Below are 15,457 nucleotides of genomic sequence, written 5' to 3' on the forward strand. Positions count from 1 at the left end.
CACAAAGAAGCATACACATACACACTCACAAAAAAAGAAAAAGGAAAAAAAAATATATAGATATAGATATATTAAAAATAAAGGTAAAGAGCAACCAAATCAATAAACAAGTATACTAATGATAATAAACTCTAAATACTAAACTAAGATAAATTTAAAACCAGAAATGAGTCAGTTGCATACAGCAAACCCCATGTCTACAGTTGCTCCCAATGTCCACCGCCTCAATTTTGGGGTGATTTGTTGTCTATTCAGGTATTCCAGAGCTGCAGGGTACATCAAGTGGATTGTGGAGATTTAATCTGCTGCTCCTGAGGCTGCTGGGAGAGATTTCCCTTTCTCTTCTTTGTTGGCACAGCTCCTGGGGTTCAGCTTTGGATTTGGACCCGCCTCTGCGTGTAGGTTGCCTGAGGGCATCTGTTGTTCACCCAGACAGGATGGGGTTAAAGAGCAGCTGATTAGGGGGTTCTGGCTCACTCAGGCTTGGGGGAGGGAGGGATACGGAGTGCAGGGTGAGCCTGCGGCAGCAGAGGCCAGAGTAATGTTGCAGCAGCCTGAGGTGCGCCGTGTGTTCTCCCGGGGAGGTTGTCCCTGGATCACGGGACCCTGGCAGTGGTGGGCTGCACAGGCTCCTGGGAGGGGCGGTGTGCAGAGTGACCTGTTCTTGCACACAGGCTTCTTGGTGGAGGCAGCAGCAGCCCCAGCGTCTCATGCCCGTCTCTGGGGTCCGTGCTGATAGCCGCAACTCGCGCCTGTCTCTGGAGCTCGTTTAGGCGGCGCTCTGAATCCCCTCTCCTCACGCACCCTGAAACAATGGTCTCTTGCCTCTTCAGCAGCTGCAGACTTTTTCCCGGCCTCCCTCCTGGCTAGCTGCGGTGCACTAGCCCCTTCAGGCTGTGTTCACACCGCCAACCCCAGTCCTCTCCCTGGGATCCGACCGAAGCCCGAGCCTCAGCTCCCAGCCCCCGCCCGCCCCGGCGGGTGAGCAGACAAGCCTCTCGGGCTGGTGAGTGCTGGTCGGCACCGATCCTCTGTGCAGGTATCTGTCTGCTTTGCCCTCTGCACCCCTGTTGCTGTGCTCTCCTCCGTGGCTCCAAAGCTTCCCCCTTCCACCACCCACAGTCTCTGCCCGCGAAGGGGCTTCCTAGTGTGTGGAAACCTTTCCTCCTTCACGGCTGCCTCCCACTGGTGCGGGTCCCATCCCTATTCTTTTGTCTCTGTTTTTTCTTTTGCCCTACCCCGGTACGTGGGGAGTTTCTTGCCTTTTGGGAGGTCTGAGGTCTTCTGCCAGCGTTCAGTAGGTGTTCGGTAGGAATTGTTCCACATGTAGATGTATTTCTGATGTATTTGTGGGGAGGAAGTTTATCTCCACGTCTTACTCCTCCACCATACTGAAGGTCTCCCCCCTCACTTGGTTTTTAAGAATTTTTTTTTTTTTGCTTGTTATAGAAAATTTCAAGGCTGTATAAATGAGGAGAGAAGAGTGTAACGAACCCCCATGTGTCCATCACCCACCTGCAACAGTTATCAACTTGGGGCCACTTTTGCTTCATCTACACTACTACCTCCAGCCCACTGGGCCATTTTGGAAGCACACCCGGAGAGCATATCATTTCATTCATAAATATTTCAGTATGTAGCTCCAAAATAGAAAGACCTTTTTTTGATAACCACAATACCACTTTTTAAAGTGTGGTTCTCAAATTGCTTCCTGTAGAAGCATCTGTGGTGCTATTTAAAATGCAGATTTCTGGACCTCACCAAGTCAGACATTCTGGGAGTGGGTCCCAGTCACCAGCAATTTTTTTTTCTGTTGGCTCTGCCAGGTATTTTTTAAATTGTGGTAAAATGTACATAACCTAAAATGGACCATTTTAACCCTTTTTAAGTGTACAGTTCATTGGTATTAAGTACATTGACATTGTTGTGCAACCATCACCACCATCCATCTCCAGAATTTTTCATCATCCCCAACACAAACTCTATACCCACTAAACACTGACTCCCCATCCTCCTATTCCTACCCCCAGCCCCTGGTAATCTCTGTTCTACTTCCATCTCTATGGATTTGTCAGCAGCATTTTTAGCAAGCACGCTGGGTGACTGGGGGTGGGGTGCATCCAAATTTGGGAACCATTGGATCAGATAGTCCTGAGGGTCCCTTTTAAGTTCTGAAAATATGGTTTGTTTTACTTAACTGGGAAAGACGCATATCGTGTAAGCTTAGCAGGTTCCAGCCCTGTATCCATCCCGAAGCCTGCATGAACTGTCAGCCCCACCCGACTTTGCTGGTGGCTTGTCCAGTCTGTATTCACTGTGCAAAGCTGGTTCACCCTCTTCTCCTGTAGGACACCACTTCTTTCTTCCCATCATGGAAAACTGAGGCCCCAGCACCTGTTCCTGGGCCTGAGCGACTGCCTCTCTCCACCTTCCTCCCCGTCTCCCTCTGTGGTCTCTCTGTAGTTTTCCTTTATAATTCACACTGCCTGGCAGCTTCTGGCCTGTTCCTGGCTGTCTAGTGTGAAGTTTATGGTTTCCTCCTACCACTTCTGACTCTAGTCATTCCCTTGATTTCCAAACAAAACCACAACATATCTCAGCTTCCAGTTCATTCTTTTATTACCCCTGTCTCTTGTGGTTTGGGGATGCTTGCTTGTTGACAGTGAGCTGTATTTCAGATCCCTTGAGGAAAGCCTCCCAAACCCTCCTGGAGAAGATAAATATTTCTGCCTCTGTGGTTGACTATGGCCTGAGCTCTGAATTTACATAGAAAGTGGATGTTCAAAAGGCTTTTCCTTTTAATTAGAAAAATACAAATTATAGCTTATAAAGCTAAGCCGGGGAACTGCAGTTTTGACCTTCTTAACATTCAGCTGTGGAATGTGTTGACAGTTGATATGGTTCATTGTTGTTTTAAAAGTTCTTCCCTGGAGCCTTCCTAGTTTCTACGGGACTCACAACACTTCCTTAGTCATGCTGCCCTCCCTCCCATTTTTCATATATGAGAACCAAGGATTTAAAACACTTCGTGTATTTTCTTCACTGCTATTTTAGCTTCTGCATTTGTGCCATTTGTATTTGCTAAAATCGAATTAGGTTATGTTTCAGGCAGCTGTTTTTCTCACAACAACAGCAGTAAACAACTAATATTGAGGACTTCTTTTGTGCCAGACTGTGTTCTAAGTGTTCTATGTGGATTAACTGATTTAATTCTCACAATGACCCCATAAGGAGGCATTATTATTAGCTTCATTTTAGGGATGAGGAAACAAAGGCATAGATTAAGGAATTATCCAACATTTCAGAGCTATTAAATGGTGGATGGTGATTCTCTGGCATGTGATACTAGAGCTCCAACTTTATGTTAGGAGACCTGAATTCAAGTCTCTCCCATCCTTAGATTGGTCTAATAGGGCAGATAGAGAAGTTAGCGATTATATTACGGTATTATAAGGCTTAGGGGGTCAAGGATGGCTTCCTGGGAGAGATGGTACATGAAATGATGCCCTAAGATGTACACAGATGTCAGAACAGCATGTCAGGTATTGAGGTTGCATGTTGGCCAACTGGCCTATGGGGGCCACACCTGGACATTGAGGTACTAAGCGTGGAGAGGGGGCTGGAGGAGAAGTAGGTGGTAACAGCAGCTGGGAAAGTAAGCAAGTCTTGGAGGTCTTCCATGGTTCATAAAGGAATTTGGACTTCATCTGGAGGCAGTGAGAGCCATTTAAGGATTTTTAACAAGTGATGTAATCACGATTACATTTTTAGAGAGATCTTTCTGGATGTCTGCAGTTTGTTTCTAATTATTTACTATGATAAATAAAACTGTAGCAAATCTCAAATTTCCCATCTCTTCATCTCTAAATGTCTCCTTAGGACACATTTGCTGGGGTGGAATTTCTGGGCCAGAAGATAGGCACGTTGAAGGCATTTAATTTCTACTGTCAAATTTCCTTTTAAAAATTTAAACAAAAGATACTATAGTGTTCAGGCAGTGCTGAATCTTGTTTTGTTTTTGTTTTTCCCCCATAGTAATTTTAAAAATTAAATTCTCATTAAATTGGAGTGGATCTTTGTGCATTTTTTTCTGGGAGATTATACAGATGGCATACTCTCTAAGACCCTCTATATTTAAGGATGCCTTTCTTATACCCTCAAATGAGCGGGAATATGAGCTCTTGTTTAATAAGCTATCTTCTTTTTTTTTTTCTTAAAACTGTGGACATATGGCTCTGGATATTGAAAAGGAAATATTTGCACCTAAACTGTCCTTTCTCCTTGTGTTGTGAACCTTTTTTTTTTTTTTTTCTGCTTAGATGTAAGATTTTCCCCATATACTTAAAATTAGAGGACTTTTCTAGAATAAGTCCAGGTTCTATTTTCTTTTCAATAATTTTGGTAAACAGTGAGGGCTTTTAGGACATAGATTCAAATCTTTCTTGGGTGCATGAAAGTTTTCTTCTGTTGTATTTGTGCCTCTTTTCTGTCATTTTTCTTATTTATTCTAAAGGTTCACCAACTGTCTGTATTGCATCTCTTCTCTATTTTTAACATGTAATATTTCCCCCCACCTCTTTGTCTTTTTTCCTCCATGTTTTGGAAGCACACCTCCCCTTTAAACAAAAGCACTTGCCCTCCTCATCATTGAATGTATTTCCAACTATTCATTTGGATTTTCTTCTGTCATAGAGCAAACTTTGCATTATTTTTGTATTTTTCAGTCTTTTCTCAACCAAGCCAGAGGTTTTTTTTCCAGCCATGTTTTGACTTCTTAACCCCATCATTTATCTTTTGTTTTGTAGAATGCTTCCTTGAATTTTATTGTCATTAAATTTTAAGGAAATGCTATACATTTCCTTCTGTTTCTGATAATATTTTCCCCCCAATATGCTTTTCTTTCACTAATACAGGTTACATTCTTCTTCTTTTAGAGTGAATAATTATTTTATCAAGTGGATATTGGTGTTTGTTTATTCGTTTTTGAAATAAGAAAAGTAAATGCCCCCAAATAGTATTGTTGAATTTTCCTGGCATCCTTTTATTGTCATCTTGGATGATCTTAAAATGCATCTCTCACCTATGATACTGCTGAGGCAGGGTAAAATAACGCCAGTAGCTACTTTGTAATCTTTGACAAATTACCCTCAGTTTCCTCATCTGTAAAATGGGAATAATAACAATACTTCCTGATGGGGTTGTTGTTATGAGTAAATGATAAAATATATGTGAAGTACATAGAACAGTATCTTACACGAATAATAATGCAAAGAATGTTAGTTGTCATTTTTTATTGTATTGTAATTATTGAACTTTTCATTCTGACATCTCATTTAATCCTTACCTAACCCCATTAGGTTGGTACCATTACTGTTCCTATTTTACAGAAAATTATGGCCTTTGTATTTGAATAACAGTTTGACTGGACATAATATTCTTGGGACCCAGATTCTCTCTCTCAAAACTTTTGCTCCATCCTTTTCTGGTTTTGAATGTTGTGAGTCTTAAGTCCACCTGACTTTTTATTCTTATAGGGGACTTTTTTTGGTAATGCTTATACAATTCTTTCTTCATCCTCAAAGTTTTACTTTTTTAAGCCAGGTATATTCATCTACACAAACATAGTGCTTTAAGACAACACAAATTTATTATCTTGCAGTTCTGTAGGTCAGAAACCCAATAGATTCAACTGGTTTCTCTGGATCCCACGTGGCTAAAATCAAGATGTCTGTCAGCCTGAACGCTTCTCTGAAGGCCCTAGGGTGGAATCCACTCCCAGGCTCATTCAGGAAGTTGGCAGAATTCAGGCCCATGCAGTTGCAGAGCTGAAATCTCCATTTCCTTGCTGGCTGTTGGCCAGGAGTTGTTCTCAACTTCTGGAGGCCTCCTACATTCCTCAGCTCCTGGCCTCTTCCATCTTGGAGCCAGCAACAGCGGGTTGAGGTACCTCTCATGCTCTGAATCTCTCTTGCCTCTTGTTCTGCTGCATCTCTCTAACTCCAGCCAGAGAATTTTTTCTGTTTTTAAGGACTCATGTGATTAGATTAGGCCCACTAGGATAATCTCCCTATCTTGAGGTCATAACCTTAATCACATCTGCAAAATCCCTTTTGCAATGTAAGGTAACATATTCATAAATTCTAGGAATTAGGGTGTGGACATCTTTTGGGGGGCATTATTCTGCTGAAAGCTCTAGGTTTTTATGTTAATCATTTTTTCATCACTTTTTCCTGGAAGACAGTGTACCTTTCCAAGCTGTATTTTAGGCACATTTTTCGCATATTTTATTTATGAACACTTTTTTTCTGTTTCATGTGTTGAAACCTCTACTTGAAGAATCCGGTTGTCTTCAATATTGGATTATTTAGGTTCTCTCTCATTTTATCTCCAAAAACTGCATTAAAAATCAATTTTAGAGAAGTATAATTTACATACAAAAACTGACTATTCAAAGTGATGAGTTTTAACAGATGTACACAACCATAAAACCCCAGCCCCATTCATGATACAAAACATTCTCATCACCCCAAAAGCTTCCTTTGCAGCCCATCCCTCCTTTCACCCCTCTAATTGCTTTAAAAGCTTCTCTTTCTCTCTCTCTCATCACTGCATTCACTTCCAAGTCTTGCTTCTATGTCATTAATTTGATTTTCAGCCATATTTCTTCTGTTTTTCTTCTTAGTTCTGAATTATTTGTTAGTTTCTAATAATGCTATGTTTCATAGTTTGTTTCTTCAGCTCCATCGTTTTCCATTTTATTCTGTGGTTTTATCATCTTGTGTCTAAGCTCTCATGTTAGTGAATTGCTCTTCTTTTAAGTTCTTCTATTGTGCAAAGACATAGGGAACATGCTCTGTTTCTCTGGTTTTGTTGTGCCCAGACATTGCTTTTCAAATGCTTGTGTGCAGCTGTGCTCCATTCTTTTCTTTAAAATAAATTACTGCGGGAGAGAAACAAAAACAAAACAAGATTCAGAACTGCATGAACACTATACTGTCTTTCCTTTAAATAAAAAATAACACATAGAAGAAGATCATGCTAGAAGATGCATACATTTTGGAGTTGCCGTGGCTCCCCATGTCATCTCCCCCAAATCATTCATGGCTAATTTGGACAGCTCTGACATTTGTTTTTTAAGAGGACCCTTAAAAGGATCTTTGAAAACCAACTTGAGGAAATTCCCTGGTGGTACAGTGGTTAGGACTCTGTGCTTTCACTTTTGAGGGCCCGGGTTCTATCCCTGGTCTGGGAACTAAGATCCCACAATCCCCCAAATTTTTTTTAATTAAAAAATTGAACAGAAAAACAACTTGAAAGATCCAGGACACCTAGAAAAATATCAAGTGTAACCATCATTTGCCCTGTTGGGAATTGAGGTGAGCCTTCCTCTCAGGATTCTGAATCTACAAGACACAGGGGTCCAATCTGAATGAAAAAAATCTACTTCCCATTAAAACATAATCCCAAATTTTAAGTTTTTATTACAAAGGCGAAAAGAGAAAAATATTAATGATCATAGAAGTACCGTATTCATATGGTTAGAAAGTTCAAACCTTTTAAAGCTGCAAAACAAAAAGTAAAAGCCTCCCTCTACACACTCCAGTTCCCAACTCTTGCAATTGCTTCCTGAAAAGAGAAATTATATGTAAATCAGCATATATAGACATATAGCTATAAATATATACTATATATATAGTATATACACTATATATGTATATATATGCCCTTTTGTGTATTTAGACAAAAGATCATAGTATATATATACCATACTTATTTCATTTAACAGTCTTCAAGAGAAGACTGTTCCTTATCAATCACATAGACTCACCTCCTTCTTTTAAATGACCTCATCTTATTACATTGTATGGATGCATCATCTTAAATTTAATCAGTCTCCTCCTTTCCAGTTCTACCGTGGGAAAGCAGCAAGCAAAGAAGAGAGTAAACATGCAAATATTACTCCAATACCACTCCATCCTGAGAAGTTAAGCAAAACCTTTCATGGAAAATGAAGATTAGAGAATAGAGTTTCCCACTAACAATTTTCAACCCAGGAAACAAAATGCAGAAAGGGAGGAGTTATTGATATTCTTTCTTTATTAGGCTCATCTAGAGCAATGGTGTTTCAATTCTGCTGATTCGTATGTGCTATTGTGTACAACTGTAATGAAACCTTATCTAGGGAAAGAAGCTTAGATGACTCTGAGAGACCCTTGTAACCATATCATTCTGAGATTTTAAACATTAAGCCTTGGAACTGCATTTTAAGCAAACATCTCAGCAGCATTTTCTGAAGTTAGTACAACATTATCCCATGAATAGAGGCGTATATTCACTTAAATTTAGAAAACGATGCACTTCATATTCCCCTCTTAAATGTGTATGGTATGCGTTCATATCATAGTTTTTGGGAAAGTTTTGCAGTAAATAAACCTATTCAACCTTATTGAAAGCTAAGTTTCCCAGACTTATTCTATTACAGCACTCTTTCCAGCCTATTACTTGTTAATATGTTATGATGCAAATGTTCCTTCAGAGTATCTTTAAAATATATGTCCCTATTGAATCTATGTTTTAAATTCAGTGCAGGAATCAGTAAACATTTTCTGTAAAGAGCCAGATAATAAATATTTTAGGTTTTGCAGACTAAACAGTCTATATTGCAAATACTCAGCTCTGCCGTGTAACACAAAAGCAGCCATAAACGATGGGTGAACAAGTGACCGTATTGTGGCTGTATTCCAATAAATCTTTAATTATGGACACACATTGAATTTTATGTCATTTTCACATGACACAAAATATTATCCTTCTTTTTTTTCCCCCAGCCATTGAAAACTATAAAAATCATTCTTAACAGGTAGGCTGGATTTGACCTTCGTAGGCCTTTGGTCTACAGACCAAAGGGTGACACCCTATGATTTAGTGAATAATGATTCAGGATAAGAAATAAATGCTTTATTCAGTCAGATTGGGCAACACCTGGGATATTTTCAAGAAGATTCAGAAGTTTTGTGTGTTTATATGTTAAATAGAAACGAATATTAAAGCTTCATCCACTCTTCAGAAAGCATTTGTTATCCTACAGTTTAGCTCCTAAATATCGAGACATTTTAATAAAACTCTGCCTGTTAAGAAAGGGTAAGCTCAATAAAGATTTCTTGAATAAATACTGGTGAACATGTCCATATTATAAAAGAAATCAGAGTAGAAATGATCTCTACACAATGGTTTATTTATTACCAGATCTTAAAGAAAACCTTTTAGTGATGATCTGCAAAGGTCAGAGCACAGAATTTGAATTATAAAATGGGTACAAAAGTTCAGTGTATCTCTGGTGCAAATTTCTTTCCGTGGCTGACGGGGTTGGAACATTTGTCAACGACACATTTTTGAGCACCAACAAAAGGACAGCATTCCAAACATATTGAATTCCCTCTGGATGAAGTTACTTTTTTCCTTCATAGAATGCTTGTCACTCCTTTTGTGGCCTCTCTTGAATGATTGCCCGTGTCCTCCCCCCACCCGGGGCTCCCCCGTTTCGCGCAGGTTCATTCCGGAGCCCTGGTCCGCCTGCAGCACCACGTGTGGGCCAGGCGTTCAGGTGCGAGAGGTGAAGTGCCGCGTGCTCCTGACGTTCACGCAGACGGAGACCGAGCTACCCGAGGAAGAGTGTGAAGGCCCCCAGCCGCCCACCGAGCGGCCCTGCCATCTGGAACCCTGTGATGAGAGCCCCATCTCCCGTGAGCTGGCCGCCTCCCAGCAGGAGCAGGACAGTGAGATGACTTACGACTGGGAGTATGCTGGGTTCACCCCTTGCACCGCCACGTGTTTGGGAGGTATGTGATTTTTTGTTTAAGGGACAGTTAGGTCTTGCATTGCGGGTGGTTTGAGAAATCGCTAAATCGGTTAAGCCAAATATGCAAATTAGCAGAAGTCAAAAGGAGGTTAAGGTTGAATAATTGAAAACTATGCCTTTTCTTTCTTTCAGTTTTCATCGTGATTATTCTAGAAAGATAAAGGACTAGTGGCACTGTAGCCTGTGCTCCTTGGCCTAAGCATCCGCCTAACTGAGATGGAGCGAGAGGTCACTGATTAATAGAGAATAAATAGGAAAATGCAGAAATGATTAGTTAAGGCAATCTTGTGCATAAAGCAGAATTACAGATTGAGGCAGCCTGGGATTGCCCTATCCGATGCAACTCTTGGTCAGAAGCCATCCTCAGAAAATATTTAGGTCCATACCTGCACATTGGACCAGAAACCAGTGCAGAGCACACTGATCACCATGATTTACGTGTGTGTACGTGTGGGGTAACACGCATAGCCAGGGGGCCCTGTTAGGATTAGGAAGTGGTAATATAGTCAGGGGACCCCACTGGGGTGGAAGTTGGCCCCAAGGTGCCTTAAGCATTCCAGGATCCAAAAGGGAGTGGATGAGCAGGGGGCGGGAGTCCAGATAGTCATTCTTTCTCTGTTGGAAGGAAAAAGACAGAAATAATCAGTGGGAAACCTAGATCCTCTACTAACATGAAAGAGACTCATCTCATCAGGAACCCAGGCCCCTGACATCCTATCACTGACTCCTGACTGCGCCTTCCTGCCAGCTGTCATGGCTAAAGTTGGGGGCTAGAAATGCTCTGACTTCAGTCCCAGCCAATGGTGGAGAAGATAAGGAAGCTATTGCCTTAGGAGGCAGTTGGCTCAAGAGCAGGCTCCACTCCTCCTGGCGGCCCCACGCCCATTACTAGGAGCTCGCGATCGTGTCTTAGAGCTCATGGACCAGTCATTGTGCCCGAGCCTCTCCTCTTTCGCCCCTCAGGCTTTTGAGTACATTCTCAATCCTTGCCATCCAATCACTGTGACTTCATGGTATCTGTCTTTCTCCTTTCTTGTCTAATCAACCTGTCAACCCACCTATCCTAGACACCAGCCTGTCAATAAACCCAGATGAGGTGGTGTGTGCTTTACCCCCAGGTTTCACCTAAGCTCCTGCCTTTCGCCTGGAGGTACACATGTGCAAGTTAGGAGAAGAACCCTTATCTGCCTCCAGATTCTCTCTATCTCTTACTTGCTTCTCCCTGGTTCCTAGAAGCCCATCCCAACCAGCCAGGAATTTAACCTGGTTCACTTGGACCCTAAATGTCAGCTGTGTCTCTTCCCTTCCGGGCACGTAAGTCTCAGTTACCTGCACACTGCCACATGTCTGCTGTTGCCCCAAAACCTAACTCCTGCTCCCTCTGGTTTCAGGGTCCTGGACACGTCTTTTCTTATATCTTGGAGACCTTAAGACTGATATGCCCTTGGCAATCTGGGAGCTAGTACTTTCTTGATGAATCTGGGGAAACCCTCTGGAGATAGTCACTGGGATGCAAAAATGTTCTTCTATTCAATTGCAATTATAGATGTCTGGAACTTTCTACTACATGACTACAAAATGCAGCTATCTCTACCACTTCTGAGCCACTACATTGCTGTATTTTCACCAGAGACTTGGAGCTTTGTCTTTCATTATGAGAGCAGAAGTAAGCCCTGCTATTGCTTGCATACCCCAAAACTACTGTGTTAATCTCAGGCTTTTAAATACTGCCATTGATAGAATTACTGTTGCATCTAGTACTCTGTCATCCTTGACTTCAGTTCTCTTCCTGACTGGGAAGGCCCTCTCCAGATGGGAAAATATGGCTTGTTGGGTCCTTGGAACTCAACAGGCCACTGAGTTGCCCAAGGAAAATTGACCAGGTAAATTCTGATTCAGTTGGGAGAGTCTATTAGACCTCATTTTTGGAGCCTGATGCCAAAATGTTAGGATCTGCTGTGTTCCCAGTGTCCACTAAGAGAGCCCTAGTTTCCACCTCCAGGATGCCTGGACCCCCTGGAATGGTTTTCTGTTTTTTTGGTAACAACTTTATTAAGATATTAATTCACATACCATACGATTTATATATTTAAAGTATACAATTTGGTGTTTTTAAGTATATTCCACCAAGTTGTGCAGCCATCATCACAATCAGTTTTAGAACACTTTCCCCCCCAAAAGAACCCCGTATCCTTAAGAAATCACTCCCCATTTTCCCTCAAGCCCCCATTTCCCTGCTAGCAGCAGCCTCTGGCAACTACTAATCTACTTTCTATTTATTCTGGACATTTCATATAAATGGAATCACACAATAAGCAATCTTCTGTGACCCCTTTCTTTAATTTAGTGTGTTTTCAGTGTTCATCCATGTTGTAGCGTAAGTCAGTACTTCATTTCTTTTTAGGACTGAATACTATTCCACTGTATGGCTGTATCACATTTATCCATTCATCAGTTAGAATTTGGATTATTCGCATGTCTTTGGTATTATGAAAAATACTGCTCTGAACATTCATGTTCACATTTTTGTATGGACATGTGTCTTCATTTCTCTTGGGTATATACTTAGGAGTAATAGCATGACCAGGATCTGTTTAAAACATAAAAGTTTTTGTGAAACTTGACTAATTCAGTTTATCCTTATGGGCACTGTGGACCTTTTGGCCTATTGTGAGGAGAAAAATGCCTTGCACATGTTAGAAATGCATTTCAGTATTCAGATGGTTGATGGGAATGTGTCCATTTGTTTCTGACATCCTCTTGTTTATCTGGAACGCATTTTACAAATTTTAATAGCTCTCAACTTGGTAATCTTTCAACTTTCAGTTAAACAGAATTTAGCCTTGTGAGGGTGCCTTGAGTTGTGTAATTCAGAATTGTATCATTAAGATGAACCTTGGATACCCACTAACCCAAATTTTACAGCTGGGGAAGCTGAGGATCAGAGGGCATCACACAGTCCAAAACAGAAAACAAACAGCTTAATTGTCGTTCTTTAGAGAGGGTTGATTGAACCGTCAGCGCTTATAATAAGCTTCTTAACTTTGTAAAAAGTAATGTTTTTAATTTCTTGGGTTCAAGCTTAAAATTTCCTTTTAAATACATAACTAAATTCTATAAAAACTGGAAAGCTTGGAGGATTATAAAATCCTCTATAAATGCAGGAAACCGGGCACCTGCTCTGCGCTAGACTCCATGCTGTGCACTTGCTTCTGGGCTCAATATCAGGGTATAAAATGAAGGCACAGTCCTTGTCCTGATGGAGTGCAGCTTTTGATTATTTCGGCTTTACTGTCTCTACTGCATTACTTATAGGCAGTGATACTTGCCTCTCTGTGATCCATTTTAATGTGGTTTTAGAGGCTTGGCCTCTACAAGTCCACTTATGTGTGGTTTTGAATGTGGGTTTTTAACCCTCACCCTGGATAATAGGGAGGGTAAGTCTGCAGTGTCTGAAAACCACAGGAAAGTAGAATTTCCACAGGCATATAGTTATTTCTTCAACATTCCTGTTTCTGGTAGAAAAATAAGATACGCAAATTATAGATTTCCAAAAAGATAAACTTTCGGTCACATCCTGATATTGTGTATTTGTATATTCTAACTTGCCTTCACATCATACAGGAAATAAAAGTAAATCCGTTTGTTGTCATTACTGATGATTAAGAACGTTTTACAAATCTGCTTTCATACTGGAGTGGCAACAGAGAATTCTTTTTCAATTCCCAAAAGTATGAAGCATGCAGACATATTCAATTTCCATCTTCCAGAGTGTGTGTATGTATGTATGTATACAGCATTGTGTTGTGTGTGTGTGTGTGTGTATGTGTGTGTGTGTATGTGTGCGTGTGTACATACATGTACATTCTAGAAGTTATGCTTACCTTTTTAATACCCTCTGGTAAGGTTTTGTAATTTACTACATCATAAACATTCCTCACTAAAGTTTTCTTTGGTATCTTATATTATTTGTTGCATTTATGACCTTTCATTTTCACCCTTGTATTTTCTAAAAGCACAGGCTAGTAGCATACACGTGGACTTTGAGGCCTGGCTCCATTTTTGAACCCTAGTTCTTTGGGCTAGTTATTTAAGTTTGTAGAGGTTTATTTTTGTAAAATGAGAAGAGCCATATCTACCTTATTAGGATTAATGAAAGGATTAACTGTGATTCTTTTTTGTTTTTAACATCTTTATTGGAGTATAATTGCTTTACAATGGTGTGTTAGTTTCTGCTTTATAACAAAGTGAATCAGCTATACATATACATATATCCCCATATATTACTCAGCCATAAAAAAGAAATGAAATCAACTGTGATTCTTAAACAAGGTTATGTTGGAGAGATGTTTAATCACAGTGCCTGACACATGGTATATAATAAATGTTGGTGGGATGATTGGTTTATAATATAATAATAATAGGTTATTCATCTTATATTAGAATACTGTTTTTTCCCCTTTTTAAAAAAAAATCTGACTAAACTGCTGAAGCCCTTAATGCATCTAACAGTTTCCTAGTGCATGCTTTTGAATTCTTCAAGTAAATAATCATCTGCAATTAATGATGATTTTTCTCTTTCTATTTCCAGTAGTTATTTATCTTGTTTATGTTTTATATCTTACTGCATTGTCCAGAATTTCAAAAACGATAGTAAATAATGTGGATAATGCCAACTTTGCCTTGGTCTTGACATTGGCAGGAATCTCTCTATTGTTTCATTCAAAAACAACATCCTATAAATATTTAGTGCATGTTTCTTTGTGCCAAGCACTTGCCTAGGTGATAGGGACTCAGTAATTCCTACCTTTGGAACTCAAATCTAGTGAGGGAAATGTGTTACTCACATAATCACACACACACGTATGTAAAGTTACAGCTGGTTATAGCAGCTACAGAAGAAGTATGTGGTGCTATGAAAGCATATAATAGGAGGAATTTGACCTAATTAGGGAAGTCAGGGAAAGCTTCCCTAAGAACAATTACACTCGAACTTAAATCTGAAAGATGAGGAATTAATTAAGCAAAAGAGAGATTAGAGACGGTGGTACAAAGAGAATTTCCAGCAGAAAAAGGATCATGTGGAAGGGCCCTACGTGGCAGGAGGGCACATGAGACATTCCAGGAGCTGAAGAAGTCGGGCACAGCTGGGGTACTGAGAAAGACGGAGTTTAATGTGAGATGATGCTAGAGAGGAATGCAGGGGCCAGACAGTTAAGGCCTTACCGGCCGTGTTGATTTGGGTCTTTATCCCAAGATCAATGAGAAGCCATTCAAGTCATTAAAGTGGGAGTTAATGATCAAATGTTTATTTATTTCAAAAAGGTTAGTCCGGTTGTATTGTAAAAAAGGGATTAGAAGGGTTCATAGCAGATGTAAGAGGGACCATCAAGGAAGCTTTTGCCTGGTCCAGGCAAGAGCTTGGGCTGAAGTGGTGATGATGATGATGGAGATGGAGTGAGCAGGTGACTTTGAGAGATGCTGAGAAGGGAAAAAGTCTGTCAGTGGAGTGGGCCAGTGGGAGTGAGGTGGCAGGTCTGAGTCCTAAGATTCTTTTCTGAGATGATGAGTGCTGACAGGCGGTCCAGTTTGGCAGAA

The 15,457-nt window shown here is 40.6% G+C and overlaps 1 protein-coding gene across 4 annotated transcripts in view; it reads left to right on the forward strand.

Annotated features, from left to right (window-relative positions):
* The window catches only part of LOC309626986 (endophilin-A3), a 651,420-nt gene that overhangs the window by 515,881 nt on the left and 120,082 nt on the right, over positions 1 to 15,457 (forward strand). For all 4 annotated transcript variants that reach the window (XM_082388458.1, XM_082388455.1, XM_082388460.1 and 1 more), the window contains one exon: positions 9,550 to 9,839. In XM_082388458.1, coding sequence (XP_082244584.1) covers positions 9,550 to 9,839 — 290 coding nt within the window. The remainder of the gene's footprint in view (positions 1 to 9,549; positions 9,840 to 15,457) is intronic.

Source organism: Balaenoptera borealis (genome assembly GCF_965194805.1).
Source record: "Balaenoptera borealis genome assembly, chromosome: 3".
Taxonomy (NCBI): Eukaryota; Metazoa; Chordata; class Mammalia; order Artiodactyla; family Balaenopteridae; genus Balaenoptera; species Balaenoptera borealis.